Source organism: Planococcus citri, chromosome 1 (assembly GCF_950023065.1).
Source record: "Planococcus citri chromosome 1, ihPlaCitr1.1, whole genome shotgun sequence".
Lineage (NCBI taxonomy): Eukaryota > Metazoa > Arthropoda > Insecta > Hemiptera > Pseudococcidae > Planococcus > Planococcus citri.
In genome coordinates, this window is record NC_088677.1 from 7,729,977 (window position 1) to 7,750,088 (window position 20,112).

General features: G+C 35.1%; 1 protein-coding gene across 1 annotated transcript; it reads left to right on the forward strand.

Moving 5' to 3' along the window:
* The first annotated feature begins 7,119 nt into the window (after nucleotides 1-7,119).
* LOC135846461 (uncharacterized) lies at nucleotides 7,120-12,179 on the forward strand. The gene is made up of 10 exons (XM_065365563.1): nucleotides 7,120-7,323; nucleotides 7,394-7,530; nucleotides 7,609-7,981; nucleotides 8,063-8,335; nucleotides 8,396-8,615; nucleotides 8,704-9,024; nucleotides 9,097-9,269; nucleotides 9,369-9,575; nucleotides 11,715-11,810; nucleotides 11,883-12,179. The coding sequence occupies exons 2-10, from the start codon at nucleotides 7,439-7,441 to the stop codon at nucleotides 12,057-12,059; spliced, it is 1,932 nt and encodes a 643-aa protein (XP_065221635.1). The 5' UTR covers nucleotides 7,120-7,323; nucleotides 7,394-7,438; the 3' UTR covers nucleotides 12,060-12,179.
* The last annotated feature ends 7,933 nt before the right edge of the window (nucleotides 12,180-20,112 follow it).

Here is a 20,112-nt window from a genome sequence, read left to right on the forward strand (position 1 = left end):
ATATTTACACTATTTACAAGCATCATTAGCATACATTTTTGTTATATATCTCTAGATACAGTATGAAAATGAATGAATATTCACAAGTAAATGATCAGACTATTCGCAGATGGCCAGATCAGCAAGATTAAGTTAATACATACATAGACTTGTTCTCCATAAAAGTCTCGTAGCAATATTAATAATCGTAAATTACGTCATCAAGATCAAGTAATAAAGATTAATACTTAGAAATTTATGGTGAATGTATCTCACCATTTACATAACACTGTACCCTTTTTCCTGTCTCTTTCGGGTGCCTCCCTAATACTAAATGCATCGACAGGACCTAACTAAGAGAAATAAACACATTTATACTTTGTGTAAGTATATTGCGAATGTCCGGATTCACCGCAATATACCAAAAAGATCCCATTATGCGATCTAGGGATCGACATAACGTTAAAAACAAATTATTTTATCCACATGCGAGGTGGGTTAGCTATAAGACTAGGGAACTATAACCCAGGTATGTCAGACGGCCATTTTGTTCCTGGTTTGATGAACTTATAGCATTGCAGTATATGGGAATTCGGCAAACTTTAACCGCGTATATCTTCAAAACCGTGCACTTTTACAACTTTTTCATAATAACATTTTTGAAAGAGAATTGAACGAGCTTTCCAATGGTATGCTACATGTATTGTATCAATTGAAATACATTCAATTGTTTTGAATTTCAGTCATTTTTCAGCACTTCATTTTTGGGTTAAAAATAGTTTGAAATTGTGTGAAAATCACAGCATGTGCTCTAATTCAATGATTACTTTCATTCTATGCCAGAAATTCCGTCATAAAAACCTTGAATCGAAAAACAACAATTTTTTTTCGTGAGGAACAAAATGGGAGTCTGACATACCCGGGTTACAGTACCTTAATAAGACTAGGCATGGAAGTCACGGGACTCTCATCTACCTGAAATTACATTCATGCGACGAGGAACCAGCTTTGCGCAATTACCGAGACCAAGTGAAGATTTAGCGCCAAATTGCAACGTTATATAGCCATAAATCTTCTTCTTAATCACGTGATTGTTTTGGCGCAATTACTAAGTACATTCATTACCTATGGTAAAAAGTGATTGTTGACTTTTCCTCTATAAGTCGTAAATGTACTGGCAGCACCACAGTCATTGAACTCTTTGATCTCGCGAGCCACGAACCCTTTACCAAATACATGTACCTGACCAGGGGTGCTAACCTTAATTATTTTAATTACGATTACAGTTTCACTCCAATTTTTCCATGAAATTTTTCGGTTTTCGGTTCGGTTTTGGTTCTGAAATTCAAAATTCCGGTTTTTGGTTTCAGTTTTGATCTTATATAAGGTGCACCGGGGGAAGTTGGAATTCGGGGTAAGTTAGAAAACTTCCTCTAGCGCCTAGAGGTTTATATCTGGCGAAGTGCCACTAAAGGTGACTTGAGAGTACTACCCCTACTTCATCACGGCATAAAAATTTTCGCGATTCAGTTTCATTTTAGATGTTTTTGGTTCAATTGTATTTTGTTGTTGTTTTGAACTTATTTTGAATTTGGTCTAAAATACAGACTTTCTATTTCTTAGTTTTTCGCATATAGCGGACGAACTGTGCGTCCTAGTGAAAATCTGATGAGAGTGATCTCAAAGAGAATTAAATTCTCTACAATTTTGTTTTCGTGCAATTTTTCTAGGACGCTCGGTTTGTGATCTATGCCTCTGCAAAGTTTAGCCTGTTCTGACTTCCCCCAATTGGGGTAAGTCAGGACAGTTTATATTTTATTCCATTGAGCGAAAGCTACTGTGTCAATCGCGCTCAAATTTTTACCATAGGTTAAGAACCCTTATGGGAACCTACATAATAAATTTGATCCATATTGGTTCATTAGAAGGGGAGTAACAGCTGGTCAAAGTTGAAATTGCGAAAAATCATTCTGACTTGCCCCGGTGCACCTTACAAAAATTTCAGTTTCAGTTTCGGTTTTTGGTTTTTTTTTGGTTTTACATATTTTTTTTTTAATTTCTTCAAAATTTCTCAATCTCAGAAAACAAACTGCAGTCATGTCATAATAATTCTAAAAAAAGTATACCTATATTTTTCAAGAATACTAATTAGTAAATTTACCAATTTCCCTGGATTTTGAGTCTCAAAAGTCAAAAATGTAAAATCCCCCCAAAAAAATTAAAAAAACTGAAAAAACCCAAACTGAAAACCGAAAAAAAGCTAAATAAATTATAATTATATCGGTTTAGGTTTTGGTTTCACTCACTCTGCTTAATTATTAATGTTATGGTTTTTTACGGTTTTTAAAAAACCTATGAAATTTCGGTTTTTGTTTTCAGTTAGGGTTTGAAAATGGCTAAAATTATGGTTCTTGTTTGGGTTTCGGTTACGGTTTTCAGTTTTTTGCGGTTACGGTTAGCGCCCCGCCCCTGTATATGACGTCACAAGCGCTATTCTATTTATAGATACACTCTTTACCACATATTTTCAATAATAGGGAGTAGTTATGAGAGGGCCAATCCGCCCTATGACAATGGCTAAAATTTTTCATTTTTTCGTAATTAATTCCCTGAAGTCTCATTATTTTCAAAAAATTGCCCAAAAAAAGTCTGCCTTTTTCGACAAAAGTTGCGAAAAGTTATCATTTTTTTAGCAATGAGTAAAAGTATCATTTTTTAACGAATAAGTACCAAAAAGATGCTTTTTGCTACAATTGTCGAAGTCTTGCTTTTTTTCAAAATTCTCGCTTTTTCAAGAATCGCTAAAAATTTTGGTTTTTTTCCAAGAAATTCCATAGTATTACTTATTTCCCAAAAACTGTCCAAAAGTATCATTTTTTGATCAAAATTGCGAAAAAGGATAATTTTTTCGCCAATAATTGCCAAAAAATCCTGCTTTTTGCTAAAATTGTCAAAGTCTTGCTTTTGGCAAAAAATTGAAATTCTCGATTTTATTTGATTTTTTCCCAACTTTTTTTTTCAAATAGGCCTAAGTATTGTTCAGAAGTGTCCGTTTTCAACAGTAATTGTCGAAAACTCTTTTTTGTACCATAAGTTGCGAACAATCTCACTTTGATACCAAAAATTTGCACAAACAGTCTGAGTCTCGTTTTTACAATTATTATTTCTTTATGATTTTTTTGGTCATTGTTTTTGCATTAAAATGTTTTGCTCCTTGTTTGGTTACTTTTTCAAATGTATTTTGTTACCAAAATCACTTTTATTCTATTTATTTTTATTTTTTTAAAAAGAGAATTGAAGATTACATTGTCATTTGAACCACAGAAGCTCAGAACCAAATTTTAATTTTCCAAAGTCAATTTTTGGCAAATTTTTGATTGTCTTTTTTTTTTTTTTTGTACAAAAAAGTGAATGTAAGAGGTAAAAAAAATCTAAAACCCGCGTTCAGACCTATGCAAAATTCGCCCCCGCCCCTCCCCCCATCAATTGCCACCATATTCAGGACGCTCTGGAGCCTCCAGCAAAAGTTGAATTTTCTTCAGCAATGAGCAAACCAATTTAAAATCGCTCCAGAAGGCGTTGTAATTGTAACTTGTATAATCAGTTTCGGAAGCTGAAAATTTAATTCGACCTTCTGAATATCCTCCAACTTAAAACTGTTTTTTCTCAGAAACATTGAATAAATGTCACTTACCTAGTTGATTATTAATTTATTAATTTTTTATTTTTTTTTTTTGGGTGTTTTTGAATTTTAACTTCGAAACATTTACTCTTTGAAGTTTGAGTAAAAAAAATGAGCCATTATTTTTTTTTGTTCGATGTTCGCCTTGAAAAAAAATAAAAATTTAAAAAAGGTACGTATTAAAGTTGTCCAAAAATTTGTGTTTTTTCTTGTAGGAAAAGGCTGATGTTGTAACATATTATATTACATACAACCATGAGTCAGTCAGCCTTGGCCCTAGGATGAGTTTTTAAAGCTTAAATTTAATATTTTCATTATATTTTTCTTTTGATAGTTTTGATTTTGAATTAATTTGAATATTTTGATTTGATTGAATTGAAAAATTCCAATATACCTTACGAAATTAAGTACCTACATTGGTGATAAATAGCCCAAAATGGCGGCCATTTTGATTGACATGTCAGCCGAAATCGCAGATTTTGCGTTTTAACATAGGACTTTGCACGAACTTTTTCAAACTTTACAAAGGTAGATCGAAAGATCATGCAAACATTTATCACCTGTCAAAATTTCAAGTGCTGAAGTGCGTTTTTCGATTTTTGGTGAATTTCTGAAAATCGAATTTAGGCCAAAAATTAGGGAAAAAATCAAAATTTTACCAAATAGACCAAGAAAGCTGAAATTTGGGATACACCCTATTTTCGACATGCCAAATCGATTGGAAACGGTTTCAACCCGTTTTGAGCAGTTCTGAAGCCTCCAGCAGATTTTTGAAACTCGAAATTCCCACAAAATTCCATCAAATTGGAGTTGTAAAGCTAAAATTTATTCTAAAAACTAATTTAAATACGCTACGAAGTACTGCAGGTGAATTTCAAGTCGTTTTGGAGCCTCCAGCGACTTTTTGAAAATTACTGAAGCCTCCAGCAGATTTTTGAAACTTCAAATTTTCACATAATTTCATCAAATGGAGATGGAAAGCTGAAATTTACTCTACACTCCAATTTTAACACCCTCTGAAAACGATTTCTGGTGGATTTCAAGTCATTTTAGAGCCTCCAACGACTTTTTTGAAAATACTGGAGCCTCCAGCAGATTTTTGAAGCTGGAAATTTCATCAAACTAAGATGGAGAGTCGAAATTCATTCTGCAAACTAATTTCAATACGCTACGAAGTTGACTACTGGTGAATTTCAAGTCGTTTTGGAGCCTCCAGCAACTTTTTAAAAGGTTGTATGACGTTTTTTTTGGAAAATTGAAATTTCCTAAAAGTAGCTGGACGCTTCAAAACCATTTGAAACCACCATGTAGTCTGCGAAGTAAATTTCAGATTGCCAACTCCATTTGATAAAATTTTGTGAAAATTTAAAGTTTCAAAAATCTGCTGGAGGCTCCAGTAATTTTCAAAAAAAGTCGCTGGAGGCTCTAAAATTACTTGAGCCCACCTGAAGTCGTCTTCAGAGGGTGTTAAAATTGGAGTGTAGAGTAAATTTCAGTTTTCCATCTCCATTTGATGAAATTTTGTGAAAATTTAACGTTTCAAAAATCTGCTGGAGGCTTCAGTAATTTTCAAAAAGTCGCTGGAGGCTCCAAAACGACTTGAAATTCACCTGCAGTACTTCGTAGCGTATTGAATTCAGTTTTTAGAATAAATTTTAGCTTTACAACTCCAATTTGATGGAATTTTGTGGGAATTTCGAGTTTCGAAAATCTGCTGGAGGCTCCGGAACTGCTCAAAACGGGTTGAAACAGTTTCCAATCGATTTGGCATGTCGAAAATAAGGTACATCTCAAATTTTAGCTTTCTTGGTCAATTTGGTAAGATTTTGATTTTTTTTCTAATTTTTGGCCTAAATTTGGTTTTAAAAAATTCTCTAATAATCGAAAAATGCTCTTTAGCATTTGAAATTTTTACTGGTGATAAATAGATGGAAAGCTGAAAATAAACTATGCACTCCAATTTTAACACCCTCTGAAGACGACTTCAGGCTGGTTCAAGTAATTTTGGAGCCTCCAGTGAATTTTTGAAAGGTTTCATGGCGTCTTCAGGAGAATTGAAATTTCTTGAAAGTAGCTGGAAGCTATACAGTCGACTTCATATTGTATTGAAATTAGTTGTCAGAGTAAATTTCGGCTTGCTAACCTCAAGTTTCAAAAATCTACTGGAGGCTCCAGTAATTTTCAAAAATCTACTGGAGGCTCCAGTAATTTTCAAAAATCTACTGGAGGCTCCAGTAATTTTCAAAAATCTACTGGAGGCTCCAGTAATTTTCAAAAAGTCGCTGGAGGCTCCAAAATGACTTGAACCCACCTGAAGTTGTCTTCAGAGGATGTTAAAATCGGAGTGTAGAGTAAATTTCAGCTTGCCATCTCCATTTGATGAAATTATGTGAAAATTTAAGGTTTCAAAAATTTATATACTGAAGGCTCCAGTAATTTTCAAAAAATCGCTGGAGGCTCCAAAACGACTTGAAATTCACCTGCAGTCGACTTCATAGCGTATTGAAATTAGTTTGCAGAATTAATTTCGGCTTTCCAACTCCATTTGATAAAATTTGTGGGAATTTCGAGTATCAAAAATCTGCTGGAGGCTCCAGAACTGCTCAAAACGGGTTGAAACTGTTTCCAATCGATTTGGCGTGTCGAAAATAAGGTACATCTCAAATTTCAGCTTTCTTGATCAATTTGGTAAAATTTTGATTTTTTTCTAATTTTTGGCCTAAATTTGGTTTTAAAAAATTCTCTAATAATCGAAAAATGCTCTTTAGCATTTGAAATTTTGACTGGTGATGAATTGTTGCATGATTTTTCGATCTAGATGTGTTCAGTCCAAAACCAAACCAAAATATCCTTCACGTTCTTTTGAACATTAAAATTTTCGTCCATCAAATGTCGTTTTATGCAAAAAGAATTCCAAGTCTTTCCTTTTTCAAAAATGGTCTAAAAATTTCAATTTCTTGACTAATTGCACTTTTTTGTGGCAAAATTGCTAAAATTCTCACTTTTTTAAAAATTAATTGATTATCAGTAAAATGGCTAAAATTCGTCATTTTTACGTACTTAATTAATTCCCTGAAGTTTCATTATTTTCAAAAAATTGTCCAAACCAAAATTCTATCTTTTTCGACAAAAGTTGCGAAAAATTACAATTTTTTTGGCAATGAGAAAAAGTATCATTTTTTTAACGAATAAATACCAAAAAGTTGTTTTTTGCTACAATTGTCGAAGTCTTGCTTTTTTCCTATTCCTAAATTCTCGCTTTTTCAAGAATTGCTAAAAATTTTGGTTTTTTGCAAGAAACTGTCCAAAACAAAAGTACCTATTATTTTTTAAAAATTAAAAAATTCCAACACACCTCACGAAATTAAGTACCCACATTGGTGATAAATAGCCATTACGCTCACGTTCACCACACCACGAAATTTTGTCCAATATATTTGGCGGGTATTCTCTTATCAGTATATCAGTTATCAGTTATCACACATCGAGTTCCAGCAATTTTTACAAAGTGTTTTAATTTTTAATTAATATTTTCTTCAATTTTAAACGTGTTAATTCCTGAAAAAGATCCTTCGGCGAGATTCGAAGACAATATCATGTCGTTCAACTTGTTCGAACTTGGACGAAGAGCCATTTACTGTATTGGATCAGGCGATTGATTGGTGATTTACATTTTCATTTTCATTATATTCGCAACCGTCAGATGAGTACTATGAGTACTTTTGCTTTCAGTTTGTTGATTCAATATTCATCTACGTAGTTCTACATCTTCTTACGATGGGTGTTCGGGGATTGCAGACATTTTTAGATCGGGATTGTGCCTCAGCTTGTCGTCCTGTCAATGTAACGGAACTAGCGGAAAAGTACAAGTATGTGTATCGTGTTTATCAATATCCGTTACCATTTTATGATTTTTCTTCATAATCAACCCCTCTAAATTGTTACAGAAACGAAACCGGAAAAGATGCGATAATAGTAGTGGACACAGCGACGTTTTATTGGCCTTGGTTCAAAGGTATAGATTGGCTAATCGGATACGAAATACAAGAATACTTGCATCGGCTACGTACGTTCGTCGAATGGTTTCAGAAAATCGGCGTAAAGCTGGTTTTTTTCGTGGATGGCGTGACAATTGAGAAGAAAAGACAGACGTGGCTGAGTCGTAAAATAAGAAACCTGGAAAATATTCTCGAATTGTGCGATGTTCTCGACCTCGAGAAAGGATTACGTACGAGAGATATTCCAGAGGAATACGTTTCGTTGCCACCGGCGATGGATGTAATCACATTGATGTTGCTGAAGCATGTTTTAAATTGCGAGGTACTTACGTAAGTTGTTATTATTCGACGGTTTCTGTTTCAAGTTATTAATATGTATTGTTATTGTTTCCACTTTATATAGGTGTATGTGACGATCGAAGAATGCGACGAAGAAATGCTCGAATACGTGCATGAGAACGAGTGCATGGCGATTTTCACCAATGATACTGATTTCATCGTGAGCGATATGAACAAATGCAAGGTTTTATCGACAAGACAATTCGATCCAAGAAGCATGACCACTGTGCTGTATGATCGAGAAGCATTGGCCTCTAGTTTAAATATCAGAACCGATCAGTTACCTTTATTAGCTATCTTGGCTGGTAACGATTACATCGATTTTGAAGCTTTAGAGGTAAGATAGAGTTGCAATGTAGTAGTGGATTATGGCAAACTAAAGATTATCTTATTGCAGTTTTTGCATCGTTCGTTATGCGGTTTACGAGGTGGAGGAAGACCTGCAGTAAATATCCTAATGCCCGCTATTGGTCGATATATCAATACATTATCCAATCAGTCGATCGACAAAGCATTAGAAACCATCTGCGTAAAGATATTCGGAAATAAATCAGAGTTAGACTTGGTAAAAAGTTCGTACAACGGTTACTTTTTACAAAAGAAATGCGATGATCGTGGTAATTACTTTATTCGTTGATTATTATTGATTTTAATTTCTAAATTAGACGAATCAAATAATATTCATATTGTGTCAATGATTCGCAGAGCTAACAAATCCGTCTACTAAATGGTCTGAAATATTGAACGCAGCTCGAGGCCGGAATAGAAATATCGTCGCTCCTTCTTACATTTGGGGTATTTTGAAAGATCAAGTTTTGGGGCTAGAAGTAGAGTTCGAAGACCTTAGGAAACCATTTAGTGAACTGAAACCGAGTGCTACGGTTACGCGAGCGTTACGTCAACGAATGTATGGAATTTTACTGTACGAATACGAACATTTGAGCGATGTAAAAATTGAAGAATGGTGCGCTGAACATGCGTTGAGTTATCATCAGCCAGTATTTGTCAAACCTACAGTACCAACTGGTAAAATTATTGTTTTTCCCTGCCATTAGATCTAGCATAAAGTGCTATTTGTTTGTTTTCGATTTTTTTTAGTTGAACATCCAGGACTGCTTCGATTATGGAGCGATGACTCGAACAACGAACTCGGCGAAATTAAATGGAAATTATTCTTGTGGTGTATTTCGCCAAACCTCATCTCGATCGACGATTGGTGTACGTTGACTGCTGACTTGGTTGCTATTTCAGCTACTTTACTTTATCTCATTGTGAGTATTTAATTTATCGGCGATTCGAATCGAATGTTCGTGTTTAGAATATTCAGGTGATATAAATTAACCGATCCATTATGCTTTTTGTGAACGTAGGAACAAGAATTCATCGACGAGGAGGAACTCAATGCGGTGATTGCCACAGTGGCTACGTATTCGTTATACAGCAGGGAAAAATTGAAGAGTTTGGATTACGGCGTTCATAATCCAAGATGTACTCATATTAGCATCTGTGTGATAAGAACTTTTAGCTTCATTGTCACGTTGATGGCTGCGGTTGGATATCCAGTGCCTCTCTCAAGTGTAAGAACCTATACTTTATGTTTTAGCGTACATTCCTATTAGTCCAGCATATGACAATAGGAGTAATTGCACCCCCCCCGGCCGATCCCCCGGGACAATTTTTTCCTTGAAGCAGACATCCTAAGAAACATTTTAAAGCAAACTTGCCAAAAAAAAGGTGGCCTTGCTTACAAAATGGCGGCCATTTTGATTGACAGGTCAGCCGAAATCGCAGATTTCGCGTTTCAACATAGGACTTGAACGAAATTTTTCAAACCATACAAAGGTAGATCGAAAGATCATGCAAAAATTTTTCACCTATCAAAATTTCAAGTGCTAAAGTGGGTTTTTCGATTTTTGGCGAATTTTTGAAAATCCAATTTAGGGCAAAAATGAGGGAAAAAGTCAAAATTTTACCAAATTGACCAAGAAAGCTAAAATTTGGGATATACCCTATTTTCGACGTGCCAAATCGGTTGGAAACAGTTTCAACCCGTTTTGAGCAGTTCTGGAGCCTCCAGCAGATTTTTGAATCTCGAAATTCCCACAAAATTCCATCAAATAGGAGTTGTAAAGCTAAAATTTATTCTAAAAACTGAATTCAATACGCTACGAAGCACTGCAGGTGAATTTTAAGTCGTTTTGGATCCTCCAGCGACTTTTTGAAAATTCCTGACGCCTCCAGCAGATTTTTGAAACCTTAAATTTTCACATAATTTCATCAAATGGAGATGGAAAGCTGAAATTCACTCTACACTCCGATTTTAACATCCTCTGAAGACAACTTCAGGTGGGTTCAAGTCATTTTAGGGCTTCCAGCGACTTTTTTGAAAATTACTGGAGCCTCCAGCAGATTTTTGAAACCTTAAATTTTCACAGAATGAATTTCGACTCTCCATCTTAGTTTGATGAAATTTTGGGGAAATTTCAAGCTTCAAAAATCTACTGGAGGCTCCAGTAATTTTTAAAAAAGTCGTTGGAGGCTCTAAAATGACTTGAAGTCCACCAGAAGTCGTTTTCAGGTGTTAAAATTGGAGTGTAGAGTAAATTTCAGCTTTCCATCTCCATTTGATGAAAGTTTGTGAAAATTTAAGGTTTCCAAAATCTGCTGGAGGCTTCAGGAATTTTCAAAAAGTCGCTGGAGGATCCAAAACGACTTGAAATTCACCAGCAGTCAACTTCGTAGCGTATTGAAATTAGTTTGCAGAATGAATTTTGACTCTCCATCTTAGTTTGATGAAATTTTGGGGAAATTTCAAGCTACAAAAATCTACTGGAGGCTCCAGTAATTTTTAAAAAAGTCGTTGGAGGCTCTAAAATGACTTGAAATCCACCAGAATTCGTTTTCAGAGGGTGTTAGAATTGGAGTGTAGAGTAAATTTCAGCTTTCCATCTCCATTTGATGAAATTTTGTGAAAATTCAAAGTTTCAAAAATCTGCTGGAGGCTTCAGGATTTTTCAAAAAGGTCGCTGGAGGATCCAAAACGACTTGAAATTCACCTGCACTACTTCGTAGCGTATTGAAATTAGTTTTTTGAATAAATTTTAGCGTTACAACTCCAATTTGATGGAATTTTGTGGGAATTTCGAGATTAAAAAATCTGCTGGAGGCTCCAGAACTGCTCAAAACGGGTTGAAACCGTTTCCAATCGATTTGGCATGTCGAAAATAGGTTATATCCCAAATTTCAGCTTTCTTGGTCAATTTGGTAAAATTTTAATTTTTTCCCTCATTTTTGGCCTAAATTGGATATTCAAAAATTCACCAAAAATCGAAAAACGCACTTTAGCACTTTAAATTTTGACAGGTGATGAATGTTTGCATGATCTTTCAATCTACCTTTGTAAAGTTTGAAAAAGTTCGTGCAAACTGCAAATCCTATGTTGAAACGCAAAATCTGCGATTTCGGCTGACCGGTTAATCAAAATGGCCGCCATTTTGTAAGTAAGGCCAACTTTTTTTTTTGGCAAGTTTGCGTTAAAATGTTCCTTAGGATGTCCCCTTTAAGAAAAAAGTTGTCCCGGTTGATCGGCCGGGGGGGGGGGGGGGTGCAATTACTCATATTGTCATATGCCGGACTATATATCTTTCTTTACTAGCCCATAGAGAGTATTATGTGTAGGTAATCTAAATCATGGATTTGTGTCGGTCTTTTCGTAGGACTTGGTTTATTTGAAACTCGAAGCGAAGCTGTTCCAAATTAAATTCGAGGAAATGAGGCGAAAGAAAAGCGTCCAAGAAATGTGTGAAAATGACGTAAGTATCTACGATTTCGATTGTTTCAAATGACTCGTTGTTTTGACATTTAGCGTACGATTTCTGTCTCAGGATAAATCGATCGAAGTATTCAGTCTGATGAAGAAGGTCCTCGGTCCAGCTTTTCAAAAAAGTTCAATCGTGGAATCTGCTGCAGAAGACAAAGGTTTCGAAAATCAAGCCGACGGTGATAAGCAATCGGAAGATGACCTCGCAGCGACGATAGCTGAAATGAAACTATTATATTAGTTCAAAAAACTATTTTTTTCAAGCTTTCTTATCTGTTGTTTTTTCATGTGTTGTTTTTTAATTTTTAATACTAACTTTTGTTGGAAAATTTTTCTGAAATAATTTTGAATTTTCAAGTCAGCTGTTTTTAATTTTTTACGTGGTTATGCGGACGGATTAATTATTCTCGAATTGATTATTTGTAATGCTAATGATGATATTTTATACTTAGTACATTCGTGTAGGTAAGGTACCTTGTAGAGCATTTTTTCAAGCTGAAAATTGCAATTTTTAAGATTGGCCTGCCTTCATTTTTGAAAGATTTATGCAATTTTGAAGTTTTGAAACAGATCAATTTGAGTAAATTATTTGAAATTTTTCAGAAATTGATCTGTATTAAAACTTCAAGGTTGCATAGATTCTTCAAAAATAAAGGTAGGCCAATCACAAAAATTACAATTTTCAGCCTAAAAAATACTCTACAAGTTCCCTAGGTCAAATTTTTCATGTTGACAAATTTTCATTTTTTGGTTTTGCTCATTTTCTAGACTTTAAACGCCCGTAGTTTCTTCCCATGAATAGATAGAGGGGCTTGTAGGTAGTGCGCCGTGTTCTCCTTGATGAGAGCTACAAAATGGTACTACTCCCATATAAATCCCCCATGTCACCTATGGCAAGTTAATAATGTTGTTCAGCATGAAAAGTTGTCCATAATATATTTTTTCAGAATTTTTGAGAGTTGGAACGATATGAAAACTACGTTCCGAAATTTTTCGAGCTAATTTTTTATACGAAAAAAAAGTGGCAACACTGATTTTTATGATATCCCCTTTAATATCCCCAAACTACCTTTCAAAATCCCTAACTACTTATTAGTCCGGCATATGACAATAGGAGTATTTGCACCCCCCCCCCTCCCACCGATCCTCCGGGACAACTTTTTTCTTAAAGGGGACATCCTAAGGAACATTTTAAATCAAACATGCCCAAAAAAAATGGTGGCCTTACTTACAAAATGGTGGCCATTTTGATTGACAGGTCAGCCAAAATCGCAGATTTTGCGTTTCAACATTGGACTTGCACGCAGATTTTCAAACTTTACAAAGGTAGATCGAAAGATCATGCAAAAATTTATCACCTGTCACAATTTCATGTGCTAAAGTGCGTTTTTCGATTTTTGGTGAATTTTTGAAAATTGAATTTTGGCCAAAAATGAGGGGAAAAATCAAAATTTTACCAAATTGACTCAGAAAGCTGAAATTTGGGATATACCCTATTTTCGACATGCCAAATAGATTGGAAACGGTTTCAACCCATTTTGAGCAGTTCTGGAGCCTCCAGCTGATTTTTGAAATTCGAAATTCTCACAAAATTCCATCAAATTGGAGTTGTAAAGCTGAAATTTATTCTAAAAACTAATTTCAATACGCTACGAAGTACTGCAGGTAAATTTCAAGTCGTTTTGGAGCCTCCTGCGTTTTTTTGAAAATTCCTGAAGCCTTCAGCAGATTTTCGAAACTTTAAATTTTCACAAAATTTCATCAAATGGAGATGGAAAGCTGAAATTTACTCTACACTCCAATTTTAACACCCTCTGAAGACGACTTCAGGTGGGTTCAAGTCATTTTAGAGCCTCCGGTGACTTTTTGAAAGGTTGTATGACGTTTTTTTGAAAAATTGAAATTTCCTAAAAGAAGCTGGAAGCTTCAGAACCATTTGAAACCACCATGTTGTCTGCGAAGTAAATTTCAGCTTGCCAACTCCATTTGATAATTCAATGTTGGGGACATTTCAAGTTTCAAAAATCTACTGGAGGCTCCAGTAATTTTCAATAACACGTGAAATTTACCTGCAGTACTCGTAGCGTATTGAAATTAGTTTTGTGAGAATTTCGAATTTCAGAAATTTGCTGGAGGCTCCAGAACTGCTCAAAACGTGTTGAAACCGTTTCCAATCGATTTGGCATGTCGAAAATAGGGTATAACCCAAATTTCAGCTTTCTGGGTCAATTTGGTAAAATTTTGATTTTCCCCTCATTTTTTGCCAAAATTCGATTTTCAAAAATTCACCAAAAATCGAAAAACGCACTTCAGCACTTAAAAGTTTCACAGGTGATAAATTTTTGCATGATCTTTCGATCTACCTTTGTAAAGTTTGAAAAATTGCGTGCAAGTCCTATGTTAATACGCAAAATCTGCGATTTCGGCTGACCTGTCAATCAAAATGGCCGCCATTTTGTAAGTAAGGCCAACATTTTTTTGGGCATGTTTGCTTTAAAATGTTCCTTAGGATGTCCCCTTTAAGAAAAAATTTGTCCCGGAAGATCGGCGAGGGAGGGGGGGTGTAATTACTCCTATTGTCATAGTCATATGCCGGACTATATGGGAAAAGTTCCATTTTGGTAGGTATCGCGGTTATCGAGTAATCCATTGCTGAAAATGAAGTGGATGATATTTTAGGTTCACTGAAAACTTTTGAACCCCCTGGCGGCCCCGGCTGCCTTTAAAAATGGGCTAGAGGGCTGCGATTTGCGTCATTGGTCATCCCTTCGGAAGGTCTTTCCACAGGAACAATTTCAAAGAAATCGCCGAACCCACCTACCACTTCTTGGTCAAATTGACGTGGAATGACGAATGACCCTATAATTTGAGTTTGCTTGCGAACTGAACTATTGAATTTTGAATGCGAACTTTGTTCGTGAATTTAAACAATGAACAAATATGCGAAAATTAATTTTCAAGTTTATGAAAATTCCAACACACCTTACGAAATAAAGTTCCTACATTAGTGATAAATAGACACTGCGCTCAAGTTCACCACACCACGAAATTTTGCCCAAATACATATTATCAATTTGGCGGGTATTCTTATCAGTTATCACACATCGACCATCGTTTTCCAGTTCAACAATAATTTTTACAAGGTGTTTTAATGAATATATTTCTTCAATTTTAAACTGTTAATACCTGAAAAAGATCCTCTCTTCCTCTCTTCGGCGAGATTCAAAGACAATATCGTGTAGTTCAACTTGTTCGAACTTCGAACTTGGACGAAGAGCCATTTACTGTATTGGATCAGGCGATTGGTTGGTGATTTACATTTCATTATATTACTTATTCATCTATCTTTTGAAAAAAGCTTGTCAAAAAACCACTCTTGAAGTGTTACTCCCAAAATCGGCTCAAATGTATAAATAAACTCGTTAAACAGGTCGAGTATAATGCGCAACTCGATTTTTAGCTGCCCAACTTCATATTCACGCCTTCTGGAGCAAATTCAAAATTCTGGAGAAATTGAAAAATCGCGCTGGAGGCTCCAGAATGGCTGGAATTGGTAAAATTTGGATTTGGGTAATTAATAATCGTTTTGGGACCTATTTCGACCATTTTTACTGATCAAGTACCTACTTTTTTTTAAAAAAAAGCACAAATCGCCAAAAACAGTCAATTTTGAATTTTCAAAAATTCGCCAAAAATCGAAATATGAACATGGTCAGCTGAAAATTTAGTTTTGTGGGTTTTAAACTATGCTCTTTCCAAAAATCGCGGTCCCGTTCAAATTGGAGGGTGACACCCCAAGAGGTTCCCTTGTTAGGATGTCCCCTTTTTTGAAAAAAATTGTCACAGAGGATCATGATTCATGAAGGCGGGTGCAGTCATAGATACATGTAGGCTTGAATGTACATATATCTCCTCAGTTCTTGTAATACCATCTTTGATTTTTTTTTTTTCAGAATACCTACCATGGATTCAATTTTGCCACACGAACAAAGCCTTCGCTCGTTATTCTACGATTCTCCGCCGACACTAGAAGACACGTGCTGCTTAAAGATAGCCTTATCGTTGTGGAACCATGTCTTATATCGTGAAAAAGTCAACGAAAAGGTTTGTGTCAGTTTGCGATCCAAGGTTGGAGAAAAAAGCGGCGAACTGATGGATGATTTCGATACTTCGTTTTACGCCGACGTGGAGATCTCATTGAAAACCCTACAACTGCCCGAGTCAATCGAAGAGTGCATCCAGAAATGGTACAAACATGTCGGAAAAGAAATGAACGAATGGAAAGATCACATCAAGCACCAAACCGTACGTTTTCGTGTACTCACCATGTTCCGATCGCATTTAAAATGTTGTACGTGGAACCCAAACGGTACGATAAATTATGAAGAAAGTGCTCGAAAGTTCGTATCGATTGCTAACGTCGATAAAGCCCAAAAATTCGAGATCGCCTCCCAATTCTGCCTGGAAGACGTAATGGTCGATTTATGCGAGTCTCCCGACACGAGTCTATCGCAATTGATGAGAAATTTCACGAAAAGTAACACATTCCAGTCGAGGCCTGTTTTATGCTATTGGTTGTGTAAGTTGACCAACAATATGAATAAATTACCCTGCAGGGATCGAGCTTCCGGTTCTATTGAAGCTTTCATGCTAACAGCACCTGACGTCAAGTATTACTGGTGGTCTATCGAGTATTTTTTCCACCGTTTGAGCGATGAGCAAACTCAAATCACAAAGGCTATCGAACTCATCCAGGCAGATACATCGAAGCGTGAATTTCATCCGAAACAATTGGCGAGCAAATTGAACGAGTCTCAACTCACTGCAGTGCTTTCTGCCATTCCGGTTGAATTTTTGTGCAAATTGATCGATTTCGAAGACCAGCAGTTGGCTTTTTCAGTATGGACGAGGGTCAAGGATTGGATCATTGACGAACAGTTTGTGACTTTGATGGCAAAACTGATAGAAAACTGCAATGATACTCGTACATTGTCTTTGTCAGTGAAAATGTGGAATTCGGCTTACGATCATCAGAAAGACGCCTTCTTGAGTCAAGATAAAAGCATAATCGTTGAGAAATTCTTACATACGGGTGAATTTTCAATTGCGGTTTTATCGTACGCGTCGGTAGATCGCAGAAAAGAGTTGATTTTCAAGCACGCGTACTGGCTGGCTAAACTAGAAAACCATCATCGCGAATATGTTGAAAAAGTTATCCAAATTTGTCTACCGAATGCGAGCAATGCCGACTTGCAAGAATTTAGAAAAGCTGCGAAAAAGTTTCCACGTGTTGGATCTGGCAGGGTATACTGCAGGAGGGGGCGGCGTTGAGTTTTAATGCTATGTCTGCGAAGATTCGACTACCTAAGTATTTGTTTTGGTAAATTCCATGTTGAACGTAGAATTGGATGACTTTATACCTTACTAGACTAGATTTAGCTACTTCAAGATATTGGGATGAATTCACTGATCTATTTTTTTAATTATTTAGGTACCTACTTTTTATTTTATATTAAAAATGTGATGTATGTATTATTCGTACCTAAGAGAATTTTGTTTAAATATTAACATTAAGCGATGTACAAATATTTGTTGAGAAAATAACGAAATTTTACTTCTAATATTCTACCTAATAAAAGACCTATTGTGGAATGTTATTGTTGGTTTTTACATCATGTCGTCACATGAATAGATACGTAGTTACGTACGTAGGTAGTTAAGCTTACATAGTACTTCATAATAATATAATAAACATGAAAATATACCTATTATGGGTACCTTCGTTCTGTGTTTTTCATCCTTCGACTTTCATCTTTTATTCTTTTCAATTTCTATTCGAGCCAGTATTATCTTACAAATTACCTACCTACATATGTAAAGTGAACAGGAATCAAATTGAAACTATTTTTATTGCCTTTCGAAAAATTGACAATAATTTTTGTTTTTTTTATTAAAATGACTGGTTCGTTAATTTGCAACCGGTTAACAAAAAATACCCAAAAATTGTAGATAGAGAAAAAAGTCTGAAGTAAAAGTTGTAGAGCATGAAAAATTACACAATTCTGTCTAATCACATTTTGAAACCGGTTCATTGGTTCGCATTTAGCAACCGGTTTTTGACAATCACCTAAAAATTGAAGATAGAGAAAAATGCTTGAAACAGCAGTTGTAGAGCGTGAAAAATTAAACCATTTTCGCTGATCGGATTTTGAAACCGGTTCATTAATTTGCAACCAGTTATCAAAATTAGGTACCTAAAAATGGAAGATCGAGAAAAAAGCTTGAAAAAAATTTGTGGGTACGAAAAATTACACAATTCTGTACAATCAGATTTTGAAACCGTTTCATTTTGGTTCGCATTTAGCAACCAGTTTTTGATAATCACCTAAAAATTGATGATAGTGAAAAATGCTTGAAATAAAAGTTGTGGAGCGTGAAAAATTGAACCATTTTTGCTGATCAGATTTTAAAACCGGTTCATTAAATCGCAGCAAGCCGTCAAAAGTCACCTGATTGTAAGTTAATTAGCCATTTTCAAAATCCGGTCAGCAAAAATGGTTCAATTTTTCACGCTCTACAACTTTTATTCCAAGCATTTTTCTCTATCTTCAATTTTTAGGTGATTGTCAAAAACTGGTTGCTATAAAATGCGAACCAATGAACCGGTTTCAAAATGTCATTGAAATGAATTGTGAAATTTTTCGTGCCTCACAACTTTTGTTTCAAGCTTTTTTCCCGATCTCCAATTTTTAGGTAATTTTTATTAACTGGTTGCAAACTAATGAACCGGTTTCAAAATCCAGTCAGCAAAAATGGTTCAATTTTTCACACTCTACAACTTTTGTTTCAAGCATTTTTCTTTATCTTCAATTTTTAGGTGATTGTCAAAAACCGGTTGCTAAATGCGAACCAATGAACCGGTTTCAAAATGTGATTAGACAGAATTGTGTAATTTTTTACGCTCTATAACTTTTGTTCCAAGATTTTTTCTCGATCTCCAATTTTTGGGTAATTTTGATAACTGGTTGCAAATTAATGAACCGGTTTCAAAATCTGATCAGCGAAAATGGTTCAATTTTTCACGCTCTACAACTTTTGCTTCAAGCATTTTTCACTATCGTTCAATTATTAGGTGATTGTCAAAAACCGGTTGCTGAATGCGAACCAATGAACCGGTTTCAAAATGTGATTAGGCAGAATTGTGTAATTTTTCACTTCTACAACTTTCGTTTTAAGATTTTTTCTCGATTTCCAATTTTTAGGTAATTTTGATAACTGGTTGCAAATTAATGAACCGGTTTAAAAATCCAGTCAGCAAAAATGGTTCAATTTTTCACGCTCCACATTTTTTGTTTCAAGATTTTTTCTCGATCTCTAATTTTTGGGTAATTTTGATAACTGGTTGCAAATTAATGAACCGGTTTCAAAATCCAATCAGCAAAAATGGTTCAATTTTTCACGCTCTACAACTTTTGTTCCAAGCATTTTTCACCATCTTCAATTTTTAGGTGTTTGTCAAAAACTGGTTGCTAAAAATGCGAACCAATGAACCGGTTTCAAAATGTGATTAGACAGAATTGTGTAATTTTCCACGCCCTACAACTTTTGTTTCAAGATTTTTTTCTCGATTTCCAATTTTTAGGTAATTTTGATGACTAGTTGCAAATCAATGAACCGGTTTCAAAATCCAACCAGCGAAAATGGTTCAATTTTTCACGCTCTACAACTTTTGTTCCAAGATTTTTTCTCGATCTCCAATTTTTAGGTGATTGTCAAAAACTGGTTGCTAAATGCGAACCAATGAACCAGTTTCAAAATGTGATTGGACAGAATTGCGTAATTTTCACGCTCTACAACTTTTGTTTCAAGATTTTATCTCGATCTCCGATTTTTAGGTAATTTTGATAACTGGTTGCAAATTAATGAACCGGTTTCAAAATCCAATCAGCGAAAATGGTTCAATTTTTCACGTTCTACAACTTCTGTTTCAAGCATTTTTCTCTATCTTCAATTTTTAGATGATTGTCAAAAACCGGTTGATAAATGCGAACCAATGAACCGGTTTCAAAATGTGATTAGACAGAATTGTGTAATTTTTCACCTCCACAACTTTTGTTTCAAGATTTTTTCTCGATTTTCAATTTTTAGGTAATTTTGATAACTGGTTGCAAATTAATGAACCGGTTTCAAAATCCGATCAGCAAAAATTATTCAATTTTTCACCCTCTACAACTTTTGTTTCAAGCATTTTTCTCTATCTTCAGAGTAATCGACTGCTGAAATGGATGATATTT

Excerpts from the sequence above, each read along its gene's own strand:
- LOC135846461 (XM_065365563.1), top strand. The coding sequence starts at position 7,439 with ATGGGTGTTCGGGGATTGCAGACATTTTTAGATCGGGATTGTGCCTCA. Across the intron at positions 7,531-7,608 it reads GAACTAGCGGAAAAGTACAA|AAACGAAACCGGAAAAGATG; the intron begins GTATGTGTATCG and ends AAATTGTTACAG. Across the intron at positions 9,270-9,368 it reads CTACTTTACTTTATCTCATT|GAACAAGAATTCATCGACGA; the intron begins GTGAGTATTTAA and ends TTGTGAACGTAG.